The 22,027-nt window shown below is 35.6% G+C and overlaps 4 protein-coding genes across 6 annotated transcripts; 2 read left to right on the forward strand and 2 right to left on the reverse strand.

Moving 5' to 3' along the window:
* The first annotated feature begins 1,728 nt into the window (after positions 1–1,728).
* Positions 1,729–9,758, forward strand: LOC118044232 (probable LRR receptor-like serine/threonine-protein kinase At1g06840). Of its 3 annotated transcripts, XM_073406464.1 has the most exons (22): positions 1,729–2,237; positions 2,315–2,357; positions 2,461–2,650; positions 3,110–3,260; positions 3,751–3,822; positions 3,931–4,002; positions 4,253–4,396; positions 4,508–4,579; positions 4,705–4,776; positions 4,900–4,974; positions 5,644–5,712; positions 5,840–5,908; positions 6,033–6,104; positions 6,291–6,374; positions 6,559–6,627; positions 6,771–7,273; positions 7,421–7,582; positions 7,823–8,106; positions 8,284–8,335; positions 8,470–8,720; positions 8,844–8,978; positions 9,167–9,758. In XM_073406464.1, exons 3-22 carry the CDS (start codon positions 2,509–2,511, stop codon positions 9,509–9,511), a joined length of 2,895 nt encoding a protein of 964 aa, XP_073262565.1. In that variant the 5' UTR covers positions 1,729–2,237; positions 2,315–2,357; positions 2,461–2,508; the 3' UTR covers positions 9,512–9,758. The 3 variants fall into 3 exon arrangements, with proteins under 3 accessions (XP_073262565.1, XP_034908344.1, XP_034908346.1); XM_035052453.2 differs by lacking the exon at positions 2,315–2,357; XM_035052455.2 differs by lacking the exons at positions 1,729–2,237; positions 2,315–2,357; positions 3,110–3,260 and having other exon boundaries at positions 2,525–2,650.
* A 733-nt stretch (positions 9,759–10,491) lies between these two features.
* LOC118044233 (large ribosomal subunit protein uL16) lies at positions 10,492–12,654 on the forward strand. The gene is made up of 4 exons (XM_035052457.2): positions 10,492–10,642; positions 11,377–11,878; positions 12,194–12,275; positions 12,417–12,654. Exons 1-4 carry the CDS (start codon positions 10,633–10,635, stop codon positions 12,483–12,485), a joined length of 663 nt encoding a protein of 220 aa, XP_034908348.1. The 5' UTR covers positions 10,492–10,632; the 3' UTR covers positions 12,486–12,654.
* Positions 12,655–13,869: 1,215 nt separating this feature from the next.
* Positions 13,870–15,487, reverse strand: LOC118044234 (cytochrome b-c1 complex subunit 8). The gene is made up of 2 exons (XM_035052458.2): positions 15,213–15,487; positions 13,870–14,171 (listed from the first exon to the last, which is right to left on the reverse strand). The coding sequence occupies exons 1-2, from the start codon at positions 15,380–15,382 to the stop codon at positions 14,123–14,125; spliced, it is 219 nt and encodes a 72-aa protein (XP_034908349.1). The 5' UTR covers positions 15,383–15,487; the 3' UTR covers positions 13,870–14,122.
* An 848-nt stretch (positions 15,488–16,335) lies between these two features.
* LOC118044235 (KH domain-containing protein At3g08620) lies at positions 16,336–20,544 on the reverse strand. Its single transcript, XM_035052459.2, has 7 exons — positions 19,998–20,544; positions 19,799–19,890; positions 18,596–18,747; positions 17,885–17,998; positions 17,670–17,786; positions 17,327–17,470; positions 16,336–16,839 (listed from the first exon to the last, which is right to left on the reverse strand). The coding sequence occupies exons 1-7, from the start codon at positions 20,072–20,074 to the stop codon at positions 16,693–16,695; spliced, it is 843 nt and encodes a 280-aa protein (XP_034908350.1). The 5' UTR covers positions 20,075–20,544; the 3' UTR covers positions 16,336–16,692.
* Positions 20,545–22,027: the final 1,483 nt, after the last annotated feature.

Below are 22,027 nucleotides of genomic sequence, written 5' to 3' on the forward strand. Positions count from 1 at the left end.
TATATTATAATGATATTTTTTTTGTACAACCACATTTCAAACATTTTCTATAGTGCCAAACATATGCTAATCACAGTTTTATAAATATTTAAATTATAATTTATATATTTTTTAATATTATTTTTTAAACTATCATAGTGCCAAACACATGTTAATAATAATCACAAGCCTGTCACCAGAAGAAATAAATGTTGAGGTTTAATTTTTGTTTATGATGATCATGTAATCCTGGTCTGAACGTTTTATTATTTTAAACCAACGCGGATATGACCACTTGCTTTGAATGTATTCTATGGACTGATCAATCCTAAAACCATTAGCTGCAGGTGTGATTTAATATTAATCAAATTAGGACTATAATGATATTTAAATTTGTATTTTTAAAAATATTTTTTATTTAAAAATATATTAAAATAATTTATTCTTAATATAGCACATCAAGATTATTGAAAAGCACTTAATCTATAATTAATTCGTATCTTAATTAGGACATCAGCAACTTTAATTATATTTTAACCATTCAAAAAATTATAGTTTATTACAGTAACACCAGTAATTATGTGAATTAATTATAGATTATTACAATAACACCAAATACAGGCCACGATTCCTTCCCTTTTGTTTTCTCTTGCTGACACGTTGACTAACAAATAATAATGCATTTCATTATCGGTTAGGAAAAGAAAAAAAGAAAAAAGAGTTTAATCATGACAGAGAGAGAGAGAAGGATGGTTAGGCATAAAATAGTTAATAACTTAATTAGACCCACCATGCAGAAGACAGGAAGCACGAAGACTTGTATGTATACTTGATTAGGATCTTTTGCTTTCACACGAGGTGTGAACTGCAGCTGTACTGGATGTTCACACAGCCGCCGCCATTCAAGAGGTGACTGCCTGTTCCAATTGCGTGTTTGGAGTGGGTTTTTTTTTTTTTTTTTTTTTTTTTATATATAAAAAATAATTAAATTAATTTTTTTTAATAATTTTAATATGTTAATGTTAATAAAAATTTTAAAAATACATATATTTTAAATTATTATACGTGAAATAAAAAAAAAATACACTAATGGTTAAACAAGTCCACTAAACTTAGGAATTAAAAAGATAAAAATAAATGTGGAGTTTATTTGGTTTGTGAGAATTTGAGAAAAAGTCTTTGAATTATTTTTTTGTTGACAATTTCCTTTTTCCTTTTTTTTTTTTTTTTAAAAAAATTTGGATAGTTGTTATCTACTCTTTTTGCTGTTTAAATTATTATTTGAGAGGATAAGCTCCATCCTTGGCCATCAAAATAAGACTCTTAACTATGAGTTATTTATTGAAATAGAGAAGGGCCTTCCTGTAAATTTTATATATCTGAGAGCATTTCAAAAATGGCTTCTCAATAAACTTGAATGTTTCAATGTCCGATACAAGAAACTGAAAGGGAGTGGCAGTCATCATCTTTGACTTCATTACAAAGGTAATCTTCAATCTTTCACCTACTACATACATACATATATATAATATTGAATCTTTTTGATCTTCAATGTATCATAAGATCAAAAACATATAAATAAATATATATACGGTGAACCACTCCCAATGACCCACCTCCACCTGCAGCCATTTACATGTTCAATTCATATATCAAACACTAGCAGTCTAGCACAAAGCAAACATAAATATAGCTGCTCAATCCCTAAAATTAAGTAAAAAGAAAAATTTCTTGGGCGGAGTTTAAAGATTCGGCTGGTTACAGTAAAGCAAGCCTCAATAGAACTAGAACTGTGTCTACAAGATTTAAGCATGCATTCAATGATTTAATCTAAAATCATGGTTGTTCTTACTAAAACATGTATACATCATATCCATCCAAACTACTTCTTCTGTTTATTAACATATCCACGATTTCTTGCACGTCAATTCGAAGCAACACATCAATTTCATGTCTAACTTTTGCCACAAACCAGTATGAAGTACGAAGACTACTCTCATGTTCCCAACAACAAAGTCAAAAGAGCCAAACCCATTTTGTTTTTTTTATTCAATCAAAAGCATGGTGGTAAGTTATGAAAAGAATCGATTCCATCATACTTATTTTCATTATCCATGATTTCTTCTTCTTCCGCCGCTGTTGCATTCCTAACTGTGACTTTGTCAAAAAGTTGCCAAATTGTAAAAACTCTTCGGTTCCAGATTTTCTTACTCAAGCATCATCAAAACTACTGCTTTTCAAGCCCACCAATAGCTTAGGTCTGTTTGCTCTACACTTCCATATATGTATCTCATCTTTTTTATCTTCTTCTTCATCTGTTGTTTTTTTTTTATAGCAATTCCTGGCTTTGTCTATTGCATTTCCAGCCGCCTGGATAAGTAATTGGATAATATTCAAATGTTTTCACTATAATATATGGACTTCTCTTTTCAAATTCAATTCCTGTAATCTTCCTTTTCTTCGTCTGTTTCTTGATATCAGGTGGCATGTTTGGATAGTCCAAGAAATTTCAGTTTTGGGTTTTAGTAAATGATTCGGGATTCTGGTGATATTTCCTTTCTCGGGATGCCTATATCGAGAACTTGGACATTCGGAGCTGCTCTGCTCATCTGGCTCTGTTGGTCTTCAGTACTTGTAGCAGCACAAGATGCACCCACTGACCCTGTAGAAGGTGATTTTCCTTGAACAGCTGGCTGTTCTTTTCTTTTTCCTTCAAAGATGCTTTCTACAGTAGCATTGCAGCCTTGATTTTCCCTCTTGCAATAGACTTAGAAATGCTTGGAATTGTTTGGCGTGAATAGTGTTCCTACTTAGCGAGCTAGATTGAGTAGTACCTTCCATTGTTTGCTGGTACGTGCATCATCAAGTACTGAACTACTGATATAGTAAATAGAGTCAATTTTGTGAGTTCCAGTAGTTTTGAACTTTATATCCTTGCTTGCGAATTGTCCAAGCAATAAATGATGATGTTTGTATCTCGGATGATGCCAAAAACATCATATGACATTCAATGTGGAACCCTACCGGGATATCTGGTTAAACTTGTACCATCTTATCGTGTTGTTAATTAGTTGTTCTGGGCTTAATAAAAATGATATGATGATGACCAAATGATTAAAAAATCCTGCAGTGAAGGCATTGCGAGACATCAAGAACAGTTTGATTGATATCAATAACAATTTGAGTAATTGGAGACAAGGCGATCCATGCACATCAAACTGGACAGGGGTTTTGTGCTTCAATACAACCAAAGAGGATGGCTATCAACATGTTAGAGAATTGTATGATTCCAAGCCTTAAATTTTCATTTTTCTTATTTTGTGGGAAAAAAATTATTTCCTTTTCAATTTCTTCCGATTTGATGCATGCTGAGGAACAATTTTATTTTATTTAATTTTTTTCGATTTGTTTTAATACTGAAAAAATGCTGGGCAAAGTTGTTCTTCGAGGTTAGGAGCAATTGTGTGAAAATTGCCCTATTTTCCAAAAAACATCACCTTAAAACATGCAAAATCCCAGTTTGAGAATCTATCACAATGTTGCGCTAGCTCTTATCCAACTCGCAAATGACAACTCTATAATTGCCTACTAAATTGATAACTAGCCTGTGCTGAGCATAATGCAAAAGCTACATGTTAGAATTTAAGCTCATAAATTTGGCAATTTTAATGGGACTTTGCATACAAATAGAATGATGGATATTAATTTCCAGATTTTCCTTTCCTCTTTTCTTCTCAGCACCGTGTAACAATATTTTTGTTTTCTTTGCAGGCAACTGTTGAATATGAATTTATCAGGAACTTTATCACCATCCCTCGGCCGCTTATCTTATATGGAAATATTGTAAGGGTCATTTCCTTTGTTCTGAAACAGATCTCTCTGTTAGAATGTCTATGGTTTTGACTGTTTATTTGTCCAACTGATATATATTCTCTGTTGATCTTATCATAGGGATTTTATGTGGAACAACATTACTGGAAACATACCACCGGAGATAGGAAATATTACATCTTTGGTACTCTTGTAAGTTGAGCTTCTGTTTAGCTTGATAGCTTAGACTGTCAACATTGTTACAGCATAATGCAAATAACAGATCAAGCATTTTCAAGTCTCTGAGTTCTAATTTCTTAGGTTATTTCTCATGAACTGATTTATTTAGTTTTGAATGTTGACAACATTGTCAATGTGAATAGAGTTGATGTTGTCACTATTGCTGAGCTACATTCTACAGCTGTTTAAGCTTTTATGTTTGATGGAGTATTTATTTTCGCAGGCTCCTGAATGGAAATCAATTAACGGGTCCCTTGCCTGATGAGCTTGGCTATCTTCCAAACTTGGAAAGGATACAGATAGACCAGAATAATATATCAGGATCAATACCTATATCATTTGCAAACTTGAACAAAACACAGCACTTGTGAGAATTACTCTGATGCTATATTCTCTATAACTAGTGCTAATAATCTTAATTGTGATACTTGAATGATTCATATTTCATGGTACTTGTATTCTTTTCCCTTGTGGACAGTCACATGAACAACAATTCAATTAGTGGGCAAATCCCAGCTGAACTTTCAAGATTGCCAAGTCTACTTCACTTGTAAGTTTGCTACATTCGAGATTCCTGTTTGAGGCTGCAAATTAAGTTCATTTCAATTCTTTCCCTTTCTTGTTGAACTTCTCTCATATGTGTTAATTTATTGTTAATATGACAAATATTTGCAGCCTTCTGGATAACAACAACCTATCAGGAAGTCTTCCGCCGGAGTTAGCTAACTTTCCGAATATACTTATACTGTATGGCTCTCTTACTTCCTGTAAAATCGTGAATCATTAGTTTATGGTTTCTTATGTCAATATAGTAGATTTTAGCTTCTATATTTTTGTGTCTCATAACCTTTGGCTATTTTCATTTTGCAGCCAGCTTGACAATAACAACTTTGATGGGAGCACAATCCCGGCTTCTTATGGAAACATGACTAAATTGTTGAAGTTGTAAGTGCAAATTGCAAATGTAGATCTGCTAGTATTCGAGAAGGAAAGATTGCCTTTTCTTCTCATGTGGATGTGGGTGTTAATGTACGTGCATGTATGTCTATTAGCAGAATTGAATGCCTTGATCACAAGTTCCTTTAATTTGACAAGAAGTTTCTTTGACTTAAGTCATATAGATCTCTTTCTTTGCCTTCTTGCAATAACTGTGTATGTCTGTTGAATCCTCAACTGAATAGTCTCAGTACCAAACTGGTTGGAGCACACTACATTGGTCATTTTCCACCAATCAATACTGACACCCACCAAACTGTTCAAGTTGTAATGGATCAGTCATACAGCAGAACCACTTGGAGCTTTACCTTGAGTTGTTTGAGTCTTTATCCTTGCATTTTATTGCCTCTACGAAATATGGAGTCTTCTATTATTTTTATGAGTTTTTATACTATCATTTTCTAGCTACTTGTTGTCTCATCTCACCTTGGATAATCTATGCTTGCTGCAATGCAGAAATCTGCCGTGTCAAATAGTCCAGATTTCACAAACCTTCCACGTTGTTAAAACCTTTGTGTTATTTCTCATTTCATAATTGCAATGTAGTAATCCATGCTTCAAAATCTGCACAAGTTTTTTAATGTGATATCTGCATGTGCCTTGATTGGCCTTTATCAGGAGTCTGAGGAACTGTAGCTTGCAAGGTCCAATGCCTGACTTGAGTGGGATACCAAATCTTGGCTATCTGTAAGTTCATTTGTTTGCTATCCGTGGCTTTCACCTGACTGAATAATTACTGTTTCTTTCTTTCCTGGATAGCTCTGCGGGCTTTTTTTCTTCCTTACCACTTACAATTTTTGATGTGATTTCTCAGAGACCTCAGTTTCAACCAGCTAGCTGGACCCATACCTACAAATAAGCTTTCTGAGAATATTACAACCATGTAAGGTTTCTCTATATCGCAAATGTTACACGATCTGACTGATGAATCTCTAAAGTGCCTGAAGGATTTTAAATTTGGACAGCAATGATTTTTTGGATGTTGATGTTCATAACTTTTTTTGCAGCGATTTATCCTACAACAATCTTAACGGGACTATTCCTGCCAACTTTTCAGGACTTCCTCTACTTCAGCAACTGTGAGCATTTTTCCACTTGCTCTTTTGTTCTTGCTCATCAGTTTCTGATTTCTTAAGAATGATATTATAGCTTGTGTTACTATAGAAGCTGTAAGATTGTGATGTTACTGATTAAGCTTATATAGGTCCAAAAATAAGGTGACGGGTAATAAATTAAATGTTTAATTTGATCCTATTCTTTGGCAGGTCAATTGCAAACAATTCATTGAGTGGCTCTGTTCCCTTCACAATCTGGCAAACTAGGGCCAACGGGACTGAAGGACTTGACTTGTAAGAACTGAAATGACAATGAACAATTTCTCTCTCTCATAGAAGTGTGCTTATGTGTGGGATAGAATGTAATTAAAATGCTTTCCTGTTATGTTATGATACTCTGAAGAACACTTCTATTCCTGATTTTTTAGCATGGTACTTGTGTCACTAATCAACAGTTTTTGGCTCTTTGATGTTGCAGGGACTTTGAAAACAATACACTTTCAAATATTTCTGGCAGTATCAGTCTCCCTCAGAATGTCACGCTGTGGTATTCTTCCGCACTAGCAATGCTACATAAGTACATCATGTCTACATATACATGATGTGAAGTTCACTCATGTCCTTCTTTCTGAGACAACTATGTACCTTTCAGGAAATCATTTGTTGATGCATTTTATAAATAATTTTCAGGCTTAAAGGAAATCCTGCGTGCTCAAATTCCAGCATAGGCCAATTTTGTGAATCTCGGAATAGCGATATGAACAATCAGAGTTCAACAGAATCTAATGCTACCTGTCTTACTCAATCATGTCCACCCCCTTACGAATATTCCCCAACATCCCTGATATCTTGTTTCTGTGCTGCCCCTTTGATCTTTGGATATCGACTGAAAAGTCCCGGCTTCTCAAATTTTATTCCTTACAGAATTAGATTTGAGAATTACTTGACCTCTGGTCTCGAATTGAGTCTCTACCAGCTAGACCTTGCTTCAGTTGCATGGGAAAGCGGACCTCGATTATATATGCATTTGAAGCTATTCCCTGTCTATGTTAATGAAAACAGTTCCCATGTCTTTAATACAAGTGAGGCTCGACGCATCATTAGCATGTTCACTGGGTGGAAAATTCCAGACAATGAAATATTCGGACCTTATGAACTTCTCTACATCACTTTGTTGGATCCTTACGTAGATGGTTTGTTTCTTTAACCTATCATTGTTATATAGAAATGAATTAATGCCTATCTAATTAAATAAGTTGTGAAGTATTCTAACCTAGAATGTGATGAAAGTGTTACCAAGTTTTGATATTCTAATCTTCATTCCTGTTGCTATATCGCAGTGATTGCCACCTCTCAGAAATCTAATAAAATAAGCACGGGTGCTCTGGTTGGCATAGTATTGGGAGCCATTGCTGGCGCAGTTACATTATCTGCAGTTGTTTCACTTCTTATCTTGAGAAGGCGTTTGAGGGACTCCCAAGCAATATCAAAAAGACGTCGCCGTGAGTGTCTTTCCATTCCATGATTAGAATGATGCAAATATATTATCTTTTCATGTGGTGTTTTGTCTCGTATGATATGTCAACCCTGTAAATCCTCCTAACTTCAATTATATATGCATTGTGAAGTCCTCAAAAAGAAAAAGAAAAAAGTCACATTTTGTTTCGAGAATTTTCTGAGATGCTTTATTAAAGTCTATATAAACAATTTAATTCTTAACATGCTCTGGTATTTGGTCACAGAAACCAAAGCCTCCATGAAAATTGAAGGTGTGAAGGATTTTTCTTATGCTGAAATGGCCATGGCTACAAACAATTTCAATAGCTCCAGTCAAGTTGGTCAAGGGGGTTATGGAAAAGTTTATAAAGGGATCCTTGCTAATGGCAGAACTGTGGCTATAAAACGGACCGAAGAGGGATCTTTACAGGGCGAGAAAGAGTTCTTGACAGAAATAGAGTTGTTGTCAAGGTTACATCATCGGAACCTTGTATCTTTGCTTGGATATTGTGACGAGCGAGGAGAACAGGTACTCTTTGTGTTCTTTTAAACTTGAGATGTTTAGTAAAGTCTATCATTCCTAATTTTAGCTTGAGCAGCATTAAACTGCTTGCTTCTCATCCTTGGGAAGCAACTCGAAGGAAATTTATCATTTTCAGTATCATTTGGGAAAAAGCTGTATTATCTGTTCCTTTTGTGCATGCAGATGTTGGTTTACGAGTTCATGCCAAATGGCACTCTCAGAGATCATCTATCAGGTAGATCTCACACGTTTCCCTTTAGAATTCCATTTTTCTATCCTAAAGCAAGATTGATCTCGGATTTCGAGTTCGAATTTCTATGTGCTTATTCCACGGGTTTCATTTCATGGATCATGCATGTGGTATCTCAGTGAAGGGAAAGGAACCCTTGAGTTTTGCGACAAGATTGAAAATTGCCATGACTTCAGCTAAGGGCATCCTCTACTTGCATACAGAAGCTGATCCTCCGATATTTCATCGAGATATCAAGGCCAGCAACATATTAGTGGACTCCAGGTATGATGCCAAAGTCGCTGATTTCGGACTTTCAAGACTTGCCCCAGTTCCAGATATCGAAGGGAGCGTGCCGGATCATATATCCACGGTTGTGAAGGGCACTCCAGTAAGTCTATTACGTTCAAATACTATCTTTCTGTAGGATGATGAAATTCGAAGTAGAAATAGAAAATGGGACTTGATGGATTCCTGACATTCCTTATCTTTTAAAATTATGTAATCTTTGCAGGGTTACCTTGATCCGGAGTATTTTCTAACTCATAAATTGACAGACAAGAGTGATGTTTATAGCCTCGGTGTAGTGTTTCTGGAGCTGTTGACGGGGAAGCAGCCAATCTCACATGGCAAAAACATTGTTCGAGAGGTAATGCTTTTCAGTTTATAATTTCATCCTCTTCTGTTGTCGGTGAAAAACATTGATTTGTAGATCCTGCACTATCTGTACCAACAATCTCAACGCCAAGTCTCATGCAAATGAACTTCGGCATTTATTCCCCACGTCCATTGTCATTGTCAGTTCAATTTTATGAATCTCAAAATCTCTGACAACAGGTTAAAGTCGCGTATCAATCTGGTATGATCTTCTCGGTTATCGATGAACGAATGGGTTCTTATCCTTCCGACTGCGTTGACAAGTTCTTGACTTTGGCCATGAAATGCTGCAACGAGGAGACAGATGCGAGACCATCAATGGCTGATGTAGTCCGAGAACTTGAAGGTATATGGCATATGATGTCAGAATCGGACACTACAACAACAGTTACAATCAGCACCGACAACGGAAAGGAAATGACTCCACCCTCTTCATCCTCTATGATGATGAACCCTTGCGTGTCATCGGAAGTGTCTGGCAGCGACCTTGTTAGCGGAGCCGTTCCTACCATCACTCCAAGATAAATAGAAGACACAAAATGGGAAACCAGTTCTTCGGTTGCTATAGAAGTCCTTGAAAGATTGTGTGGGGAGTCATCTATCATCAACTTTCTGTTCAGTCTTTTGTGTAGTCTTCGTCGATTTTTTTTTTTTTTTTTGGGTAAACATACTAGGTAGAGCAATGGCAGTAGAGATGCATTACAGTGCCGAAATATTTTTTTCTGACATGTAATGAAAAAATAGTGATATCACAATGAAATCCATTTGTATATCCATTTTCTCCTTGGTTTTGTGATTATTAGCATCTTGAAGTATGTTTGAAAAAGTGGTTATGGTTATTTTTTAAAATATTTTGTATTTGAAAAAATATAAAAAAAATTATTTTTAATATTAGCACATTAAAATAATTGAAAAAACACTAAAACATATTAATTTAAAATAAATAAATTTTTAAATTTTTTTTAAAACACAAAAATAAACAAGAATTTTCTAAAATCAATTTTTGTTTTTGTAAAGTAGTGTTGTTGAAAATGTGTGTTTTTATCACTATAATTTTGATAATCTTTAGTTATTCAATGCATGTTATATTAATACAAGTTCAACTGAAATTTCTCTTAAAAATTTGGTTAAAAAAATTATAATTTATATAATTTTAAATTAATTTTTTTAAATTACAACAATAAATGTTATCATAATATCAAATACATATTTAGATTTTATTTGGCATTATAGTTTAACAGTATTTTTTAAAATGTTTAAATTTTTTAAATTTAAAATTAATTATTTTTTATATTTTTAGATTATTTAAATATAATAATATCAAAAATAAATTTTAAAAATAAAAAATATTATTTTAATATATTTTAATTCAGCAATAATATTCATGCAATGCAGTGCATCTTGTCACCAAATGAAACCCTTAAAAAGAAACCGACATTGAAGAAGTGGTAGGCTAAGAAAATTGGACCACTTCCAGCCCAATTTGACGCAACCACACACGTATGCAAGCCCGAAACGCGTTAGGGTTTTATGCGGCCTTTTCTCCTCACCCCACCCCTCTCTATAAATGAAAAGCCTCTGTTAAATACCTCTTTCATTTTCTTTCTTTAGGGCATCTGCCGCCGATCCACTGCACAGAAGTCGCCATGGGTAGAAGTAAGCTTCTCTCTCTCTCTCTCTCTCCAATTCCCAGTCTGAATCTTTATGATTTTTGTCTTTTTTTTTCTTGTTTAAATTAGTAATCAATGTAAATCTTCTAAAATTTTTGTTTCTGCTATCATAAATATGAATTGCTTTTTGTATGGATAGAAGATTATTGATTTTTCTTTCCTTTTGGTTGATTTAGAGTCGTCTTTATCTATTGTGGGAATATCCAATGATATCAGCTTTTTTTTTTTTGATCATTTTTTATGGACTGTAAATGATTGTTAGATTTCTGAATGCTGGTATTTGAAGATGGATATGGCTAAGTTTGTGATGCAATGGATATGGTTAAGATTATGTCTAAGAGATAGATGCCTTTGATGAAGAAAATTAAAATAGGATGAGAATACTTCTATTTTTATTCTTGGGCTTTTGGAGTTAATCTAGATCTTAATTTTGAAACGATTTTGATTGTATGTGTACCTGAAGTGATGTTCTTTTTTTTATTGTTGGTGTGGTTGGAACAATTAGTTTATTAAATTCTATGCAGTTTTGAATTACAGGGGCCTTTTGTTTGTTGAAAAACTTTCTTTTCTCTGGTGCATATTTATGCAATATGCTCCATTGATTATGTCCCCGTTTTACTTTCTAAGGGTTGTTTTTTGTTATGTGACGGGATTTTTAAAAGAAGTGTTTTCTGCTGCTAAGCTGATCTAGTTTATTTTCTTCTTTTTCTCATTTTGCAGGACCTGCAAGGTGTTACCGCCAGATCAAGAATAAACCATACCCAAAATCACGTTACTGCCGTGGTGTGCCTGACTCTAAGATCAGGATTTATGATGTCGGGATGAAAAGGAAAGGGGTTGATGAGTTTCCATTCTGTGTGCACTTGGTGTCCTGGGAGAAGGAGAACGTCTCCAGTGAAGCTCTTGAAGCGGCACGTATTGCTTGCAACAAATACATGGCCAAGTTTGCTGGAAAAGATGCTTTCCATTTGAGAGTCAGGGTTCATCCTTTCCATGTCCTGCGAATCAACAAGATGCTTTCATGTGCTGGAGCTGATAGGCTCCAAACTGGAATGAGAGGTGCTTTTGGTAAACCACAGGGCACTTGTGCTAGAGTAGCTATTGGACAGGTTCTTCTTTCTGTTCGTTGCAAGGACAGCAACAGTCACCATGCTCAGGAGGCTCTCCGCCGGGCAAAATTCAAGTTCCCTGGTCGCCAAAAGATTATTGTCAGCAGGAAGTGGTATGCAATTTTTTTCTTTTATTCAGACTGTTGAAGTATGTCTGCAGTCTATTACATGGCCTGTTGCCATCATAGTTGTGCATGAAGGATTGCACTTTTTCCTTTTCATGGTGGCACACCTTTTATTCATTTTTCTTGCTACTTTGCTATTCTGGTAAAAAACGAAGGTCTGCCATCTCCCTATGGAAGTGTGGTAGTGTTCGTTTTGTGTGCTTGCCTCCTATTGCAAGCTTGTTTTGTGTTTTCTAATTTTGGTAGTTCTTTACTTCCTCCTAAGTCAGCGGCTTCACCTTGTCTGTTAACTGTGACGTGCAGGGGTTTTACCAAGTTCAATCGCACTGATTATTTGAAGTTGAAGGCTGAGAATAAGATCATGCCAGATGGTGTGAATGCCAAGGTCAGGCTTTGCTTAAAGTTTATTTTTGCATCCATTCAATAATCAACGAAACGATATATTGAACTTGTGATAGTAGTAGTGTTTTTTCTCTCCTTTTTGGAGCTCCCAATTAAACTGATGGTGATTATGTGTTTCTCTCAGCTTCTTGGATGCCATGGACCCTTGGCCAACCGTCAACCTGGAAGAGCATTCTTGCAAGAAACTGCATAGGATCTCTTCTTTCTGGAAGGAACTTTCATTCATCTCTTGACGTCGGAGGAATTTATCTATTACTGTTTCTGTTTTAGTTTCGAATATTGTCAAACTTGTTGGGTTTCATCGAAACTGTATTTGGAGGATACGATATGAAATTCATGGTATTAGTGTGTTTTTCGCGATATTTGAATCAGATTTGTGATATCTTTTTGGATTTAGCCCTTTTGAATATTTAACCAAGTTGCAAACGTCTTTTATCTTGTTGATGATCACATGCTTCATAAATCCAAAGTTAACAATTGACATTAGAGTGGATATTCATGATTTGGTGGGGATGTTTAAAGAAAATGTAAGAGCAATGAAGGTTTAACAACCTTGAGTATTAATCCTGGTGGATGGATTGCTTTTCATACCATTATTTGATAACTGCCACGCCCTAGCATTAGTGGGATTTAGCTTTGCTGCTTTGCAATAAGATGAAAGGGAGAGATCATCTTCAACCCTTGGAACAGGACTTGTGTCAGACATGGATATGACTTCTGAGGCTTGCCAGAAACCACTTCCACCTTCCAATAGAGGCACCTATCCCAAACAAGTTTCACATTAAAAGACCCAATGGGTCTTCTGTTAATGTGGAAGGATTCATTACAAGATTCATTACAAATATAATATCGGTCTTATAAATCATTTTTTTTTAATCTTTTTGCGCCTAAAAAATAGTTGCGAAGTGAAAAAAATAAAATTCAATTCCATGTAAAAGGGTGGGCAACCAAATTACTAAATGCATGTTTAGAATTATGATATGGAATATCTTTTTTTAAAAGTGTTTTTTACTTCAAAATCCATCAAATTATTATTATTTTTACATCAAAATCATTGAACAATACTTAAAACAAAACATAAATTTAATGATTTTTAAAGCATTTACTAGAGACAAAACATTAATTTAATGAATTTTAAAGCATCTATAAACAAAAATCACCGCACTCCTAAACAAGATATAAGTGCTTGATTGGGGCGGTGCACAACAATTACTCATGAGTAAGTTGGCTCATGCTTAATAAAACAAGCACATTAGGTTTGTTTTTTCATGTCATATTTGCATACAAGTTTTAAAGAATCCTCATTTTCAATGCAAAAGGTTTACTTGCATCTTAAAAACAAAGACTTGGCAAGCCTAGTGTATCCCTTTTTTTCTCCTACAAATCTTATTAGGCTGTCCTCAACACTACATTACAGTGCGTCAGTACCGATGGCATATATATATATATATATATATATATATATATATATATATAATATGAATCCGTTTATGGTGCAGCACCATAAAGATCATAAAAAGATCAGTAGTGAAGATGGTACATGAAAGAATATGCTAAAACATAAAGACAATGGTGTCTTCTTGAATCAAAATTCACACCCGAATCTTATTGGTGGGTCATAACAGGTGATAAACATGCAACATCACAAACAGCTCAAGAGCAAGTTCTAACATGGGCTATAAATCATCAGAATAACTCAGTGCAGATGAAGTTCACAAGTTCTGAAAACTGACAATGCAGCTAGTGACATTCAGTTTATTTGCCAGGAGAACAAGAAAAAAATATGAAGCCTTCGAGAAAAAAGCAGACATCCCTACTGCATGCCTGAACTCAGTACCTGTGTTCCAACTTCTCCTTTTCCTGGTAGTTTTGCACATACCTGCATGGATTACAAGACAACGATGCAGGGAAACACAGTCAGCTCAAGCTAACAGCAGGTAATAACATAGAAAGGCGTTAATGATAAGGCACAAAAGACTGAACATTTCATACACGACTGCATCTTCAGCTCAGTATGTGGTAATGGCATAAAAAACATCCTACTGATCCGAGCCTTGTGAGACTTGTTTTGGCTAATTTAAGGTGCAATTGTATAAAACTAGTAACCTTAGGACCACAGACCTTCTTTTCTATTTCTCTCTCCATCCATTCAACGGACCAACAACACAAAAATGAGGATGAAGGGAAACACTATCATGTCTAAAAAAAGGTATAAACATCAAATAGCATAGAGAAAAAGAAAACATAAAACCACATCGGAAACCAGATTAACAACTTAGACACAACAGAAACCAGAGGATAGAAAAGTTAAAACATGGTTCACGTATTGCTCAATTCTGCAATATGTAAGTTTGCAAATAGATTGACCGAAAAACCCATATCCTAATTAATAATATGTGAGTAAAAATGGTGCGAAAAAATACATGTAACTACTTTTCTTTAGCAGTCCCTTGAGAAAGGAGAGATTTTGTCTAGGATCAGTTAATGAAACATACAAGCAAAAAATATTTAACCTGGCAACGCTGTCAGAAATGCTTTTTTTGTTTCCTGATTTACAAAAGAAAAGGAGGAGGAAAGAGGAGCCTGGTTAAAGGATATGGACAAGTACTCCTTTACACTATTATCAGTCAATCATACAATGATTTGAGTTTTGAATTTGTGCAAAGCTAATAAGAAACACAGATAACAACATCAGCAGGACAACAATTTGGCCGTAGAAACGAAAGGATTTTAATAATAAACCTAAAGCATAAATGAAGCTATAATTGCTGCTTTTCCTCGATTTCACACAAAGGAGAGATCTTTTCGTTTCTTAGATAGATTAATTAATTAGTTAGTTAGTTAATTAGGGGTTTTTAGGGTTTCAAATTAATTTAAGTGATACTGAGATTGAATGAATAGATAGAAGAGAGGAGGTTACGTGTAGACGCCGACGAGAGGAGCGAGGAGGAGGGTGGCGCTGATCCAGTTCTCGGAGACTTTGTGGTGGATCTTGCCGGGCAGATCTTTCCAGAGACCAGGCATTACCTTCTGCTGAAACGGTGACAGAGCATACACCACCGCCTTCACTTTCACCGGTTGCTTCCCCATCTTTGTTTTCTGCCGCTTATGAGGTTGATGAATCCGCGCTTCCAAAAAACCAATTGCTGCTACGCAACGCTCTCCTCTCCTCTGGCACCCTTCCTTTATTCATCAAATCATCGGATCGACCCGGATTATTGAAGTGATTGAGATATATGGGCCGGGGTTTATTTTCTTAAGATGGCCCGTAAAGGTTATGGTCCATTGGGCCATGTTAAACATGATCCAATTTAGACCTCTTGGTGTTGTTTGTAAGACTGTGATTCGCAATTAACTTTTCAAAATGCTTTCCAAATTTACAACCCGAACAAGGGTTCCACTGTAAAAGGATATTTATGGAGTGTAGTGTAAAATAGTTTTTTATTTAAAAATATTAATATGAACCCTTTTTAGATTTTTTTTTTTAATTTTTATTATTAATACATCAAAATAATCATTAAACATTAAAAGAAATATTAATTTAATATTTTTCTAAGTAAAAAAAAAAAAACCATAGCTTTGAAAACTCATTCCACTAGAAACCTTGGTTTTGATAAAATTGAAATTTGATGCCTTTTCAAAATCATGGTTTTGAAAACAAGATCCCAAAAAGAGCCTTAAATTAGTGGTGAACTCAAACCTCAACCAATTTGCTTCAGAACAAACAGAAGTAGCTGCGAATCCATCAGCATTGCTACTTTCATACAAAGAGTTAAGGTAGACTGGCCGACCCATCCCTCACTTCTGCAAATGGATGAAACTCCTCTGGCACTTCTATGGCCACTAAAGGAGGTTGAGATGGCGGCAAGCAACAGTGGTGCTGCTAATGCTATGGAGAGCCAATCATGACGGGAAAAAAAAAGGGGATTTGCTAATTAATGCAAAGCAACATGGACAACCACCATTCAGATAATTTTGCCCTAAACGATTGTTCCTACAATACATTATGCATGCACAGAACTAGATGAAAGAATGCGAAAAAAGAAAAGGAATAAACCAGATCTTCCTTCATTCCACCCCTAAAGAAAGAAAACAGATGTTGCAGTTGCACTATTGGCATTATATTACAGACTAGTTTAGCAAAAATGCTGATTTTAATTACAGAACAAATGTAAATCACTGTTCTATTTATACTTTTACAACTGCAAACAATTTCATTAACCACTATGAAAAATGAATTTCTATTCCTTTCCCTTGTTAATGTTTTTGTTAACAAAGAATAACCTGTTTCAATTCATATCATCAACTCAGCAAACCATACTTCTCTGTAGCTGTACAGAATTGACAAGCATGTGAAGTGTTCAAGAGAAACCAGTGGGGAGATTGGGTCATATGAAGGGTTATTGACCAGTTTTGACACGCTTCATCCCGCTTGACGTGAAGGGAGAGACGCTACCACTCGGACCAGGGCTCTCCTCCCTATAACTCAAATTCAGCATTGCTAGTTCTCTCAACTGTTGCCTCTTGTAGATATCCTGAGATTCATCCTGCAATTTGAAAAACACGGGAAAGTGAATGTCTGGTAGGACAGCAAGATGTTTTTGACATCGAAGACATTGATGTTCAAACGCTAGCATTCTCAAGCCTGCCATACATAAGTATGCTGGTGGAATTCATGAAATATTAATACCAAAAGCAGGAGAGGAGTCAGGATTCCTTAAAAGAGTGCATCTATAGCAGTACAACTTTGCAAGGGATGTCTTCTATTGGTCATCTCACACCGATATCATAACTGTTCCATTGAGGTTCAGCACCACTTACTAAAATAGAATTGATGTATGCACTCATCATTAATCATATGCTGACCATAATTAAAAAAACAACAGCAAAGGCACAGCAAATTGTCTACAAATTATAACTGTGTGATCATCATGTTGACAGAAAGAAAATATAATGAATCAAATAAGAGCAATATTCCACAAACTGCTAGAAAAGCCAGATAATACAGCAGAAGGAAAAGATACAAAGAGATACCACAGGCTTGAGCAATTCTTCTATGATTTCCTGTGCTTGTCTCAGTCTTGTATCTATAACATTGGCAGGTAACTCAGCCTCAATTAGAATGTGCAGCTGCTCACTTAGATGCTCATAACCTGGTCTTCCCCTTAAAGACTCTTCCTTTTGAGTAAAAAAAATGAAAAAACTGTTAAGACAGTGAAAATCACGCTGAACGTTTTGGAAGCTTAGCAATAACTGAATTAAGACTTTCGATGGATTTGACCATAAAAAGGGATCTACAAAAAATTTGAAAGCCTCCAAGGGAATTGAAAAGGCCAATCCCAAGCTTAACTTTATTCTGAAGGGGAAAAAATGGTACCTTCTCTGGGTCCTTTATGGAACCTTTTCCTCTAATATACACACGGCAGCCCAAAGAAGCTTCCACTCGCTTTAATGAATTGCCCCTAGGTCCTAGAAGCCGTCCAACAAAATTGAACTAAAATCCACCAAGAAATTAGGCATTTAGTACATTATAGCCTTAGACTGAAATATATATATATATATATTATGCTCCAAGGTAGACGCTTCGCTTACATTTGGATAGCTATCAACTGGAATATCCAAGCGCAATATTTTCTTCACAATATGAGAACTTGGGCTTGCTGGAGCTGCTTGCCAGTCTATACCCATCCCCTGAGGTCCAATTCTCTGTCACGTAATTAGGATGAGGCTGTAAGTTCATACTACTGTGACCAATATTCCATGAGAATGAAACAGAAAATGCATTTGATTTTTCAAAACCATGGTTAGTCAGCACGTAGGTAGGACGTAACACATCCACTTTTCTGCTAGTGATGAAGACTGGAGCTCATTTTTCTACAGCTTTTAGACAGATCAGAATACACACATGCTGAAACTCAAGAAAATTAAGCAAAATGGCAGAAAACAAACACTTCACTAACTAAAGAAAATTCATCGGCTGAGTGGGGCAAAAAACCAGACCATTTTGAACCTGCCAAAACTATGTTCTTGATGAAAAGTAACCCTCTAAAAACAAAACTTAATCAGCCACCAGCAGTTCTGGTCTAGTTCAATTATAAAAAAGAAAGCATCATGTTGAGGAAAGCCAGTACTGCACTCTCATTTCTGTTTTTATATCTTATTCTAGATAAGTCAATTACCATGCATTTTGTTGAAGTAATATTCTGGTCTAGAATTTGACAACAGAACCAAGTATATGGGTTAGAATATGAAAAGATTATTGACAGGAATCCCAAGCAGAAGATGAGTAGTTGAAATACATACTTCATGTTGGAGTCCATTCCACCCATTGAAGCCTGCTCCTATAGTATTCGGAATCATGTCTAAAGAAGCCATAGGGCTTAGGCTTCCATATTGCAGTCTGTCCAAGTCACCGAACCCCTGGTTGGGGGTCCTTCCAGAAACCCTCAATATCTCTGCTAACATAAGGAATAACTAAAATTTCTCTTCCTCTAGAATAACAGAATGAAAATACTGAACCATGTGTTCTCAAGTTGAAGCTTTTGTAGTTAAAATTTAAGTGATCAAAGTACGTTGACTGATTTGTGAGCAAAACACACACACATCAACCACACGGCTGCCCAGAATCACTATCAATACTACTAATCAACAGACACAATAAGCCAACATCGCCTTAGCTCAGCTAGAGAAAGACACAATATTGATTTATGAAATCCATTTTAGACTGATTCAAATGGTGATCTATCACAAGCAAATACAATTGAGGGTTTTTACAATCGAAAGTTTGATGCTTTATGTGCACTTCTTGTATGACATGCCATTTTTGTGAGATAAATCACTTTGGATTATTGCATAATTGAAATTAATTAGACATGAAATCTACTCCTGAAAGCTGTTCTGCTTGGATGTTTTAGACCATGATTCGTTACTATGATTGATTTTACAATGCACAAAGAACATAAACCAACTCTCATGCCTCCTACTACATCTCAATAATCCAAGAAACAGCTAGGCATGATATAAATTGCTTTTCAACAAGATAAACTAAGGTCGGCAACCTTAACATTACATGTAAGTTACTCTGATTAGTGTTTATTTTAATGATTATTAGCGTATTCTCATCCATGGAAACCACAGTGTAAAACAATCAATGCATAGTAGAGTGTAGAGATGCGAGTCCCTAGATTCATTCATGATAAATCACTTGATTTTGCAAGAAGTAGGTTGACTAACATTATGTAAACATCAAAAGAATAGAATTTAAGGAGAACCATACATTTATATCATCCATCAAAAGTAATTTACAAAGAGGACTCCAACATTCAAGAAGCGGCAGTAACAGAAAATTAAAATTTTAAAAGTAGAAAAACTAATGTTTTCTGGTTTTTTCCTCCTGCATATAACAGCTATAAACAAGAGGGGTAGTCTTTATAGCACCAGAATCAAGAAGGCGGAAAGAAAAAAGAATCAAACAGATCGAGATTAAAGAAGAAGATAAAAAGGAACCTTGATTCAAAAGCCGGCTACAGATGGGAAGGACTTGCATGAAAGGTCCAATCTTTTGGCGCTCCTCTAGCAGCTCTGTCAAATATTGACCACTGGGAACAACAAGAAAACAAAACCCAGAAAATAAAAATCAATCAAAACTATGAAACAAAGATAAAGTAGGTGAAAGGAAATTGAAACAGGAAAAGAAAACAAGTACCTGTCAACATCAGGGGTTATTCTTACATGTGGAGATGCTCTTACAGGTGAAAAGTTATGTGCGTATAAGCCTGACATGATGATGATGATGATGATTCTTATTGACAATCGTGTAACAAAACACAGACAAGCAAGAGAAATATGAGAAGAAGAAGAAGACGAAGACGAAGAAGAAGGTGAGAAGGAGGGAAGGAGAAGAAGAAAAAAAGTGAGTAATAAATGGTGGTGGGCTTTTAGTAGTGCAGTAGTATTAATGGTGGGGTTTAAATATGGGAGCGGAGCTTTAAAGGCTTTTCTTTCTTGCTTGCTTGCTTCTATTTTTTTTTTTTTTTTTTTCCTTGTACTGAACAAAAGTTTTTACAGGTGCAAGGATTGGATTGAAATCACCATGAACAAATCATAGAGTGATAGGGACATATAGATGGACAGTTAAAAAGAAAGAAAAGATTTGCAGAGAAAGGTGAGAGGTCTCAGTGTGATTTTCTTAGCTTTTTAGACATAATTAATGATTTTGATACCACCTCTTATACCTCAAACGAGTGTGGATCACTTTCTCTTTTGTTTACTTTCTTGCTATAATTTTATAATATTATGAGGATTTTATTTTTTTACATGATATTATATAGGGATACCTATTAACGTAAGAAACATACGTGGAAGTGGGAGATCGAAGTCAGAAACTTGAGGCCAAGAGGGGATTGGTGCAGCTTGTTATGTTGGGTTTTGAATATCTGCACCTTTGGAATGAATGGTAAGAGGATCTACCTATCCTTCGCTCCTACCTCCAACAGTTCCTATATTGGATTCTGCCAAGGAAAAGCTTCCCTTAAGTCGGTCACTCTTGTCTTCAAGCTTCCCTCTCTCTCTCTCTCTCTCTCTCTCTTGTACTTTCCCTTTCATTTCCTTGGTTAGACATAAAAATTGCTGTAATAAAATTCAAATAGCAGTACTTTCATGTTGCCTGTATTAAATTCAATTATGATGTTGAATTTTATTTTTTAAAGATCTTAAGAAAAATAAGTATTTTGAGGAAATAGTTATTTTTGAATTCAAATAGTTAGAGAATTTACGAGATACACAAACAATTTATTTTTGGATGGAATTAAAGGAACAGATTTGGTGGTCAAATAGACATATATGCTTCTTTTATTGATTTATTGAGTTTGAATTTTGAGGTCCTTGCTAAGGAATCTGTAGCCGCTATCAAGCTTGTCATTTTCTACGAAGCAAACTACGGAAAATGTATGCAACTATTATTAATCTGGACGAAAACTGGCCAGCTGAGGAAGGAACTTGGCGTCTGTGAACCACACACATATATATATTGAGTTATTGACAACTAGCTAACATATTTATTAATCTAGAAAGGGAGGGATGCTTGTGTTGTGAACTTGTGACATGCAGCTGCTGCTAATTTCTTTCAATCACTCCCAAACACACCCGAATTCCTTGATACAACCTGAAATGATTCTGCTTTATTAATGCTCGCTTTATTTATGTTTTAATATATGATAATCATTATCACATGACAAGAGATGAGAGCGTTGGACCAACAAGCCTATATGGTCTTAGCTCAAGTAGCTACGTTAGTGCATAATTTGGCCTGTCTGTGGATCCTCTTTTTGCCCTCTACCCATGTCCATCGCCACGTGAATCATTTACAACAATCAGGAGAGGAGCATCTCCCACCAACCTGTAAGTCCACCCAGCGCGCAGGAGTGCATCAATCCAATAATGGAGTAGACTGTTGCCCACCTGCTTCCGATTCATCAACCAACTGTTCCCTTGGAAACATCACATTTCTTGAGAAAAATGTGGTCTCTTGCAATCCCGTATCCGACTATGGTTTCGGTTGTATCGGAGAGACATACTTAATCCCGGTAGACTGGGAAAAATCTTGATATCACAAGGCACGGGTGAAAATGAGCATAGGATTCCCATGAGGCCTGCTTGAAAAGCACATGGCAGTGCATGTTGTGCTGGGGACACTAATGTGTTGATCACAAGAAGCCATGGGGAAATCCAACTTAT

The sequence above is a fragment of the Populus alba genome, chromosome 19, assembly GCF_005239225.2.
Source record: "Populus alba chromosome 19, ASM523922v2, whole genome shotgun sequence".
Lineage (NCBI taxonomy): Eukaryota > Viridiplantae > Streptophyta > Magnoliopsida > Malpighiales > Salicaceae > Populus > Populus alba.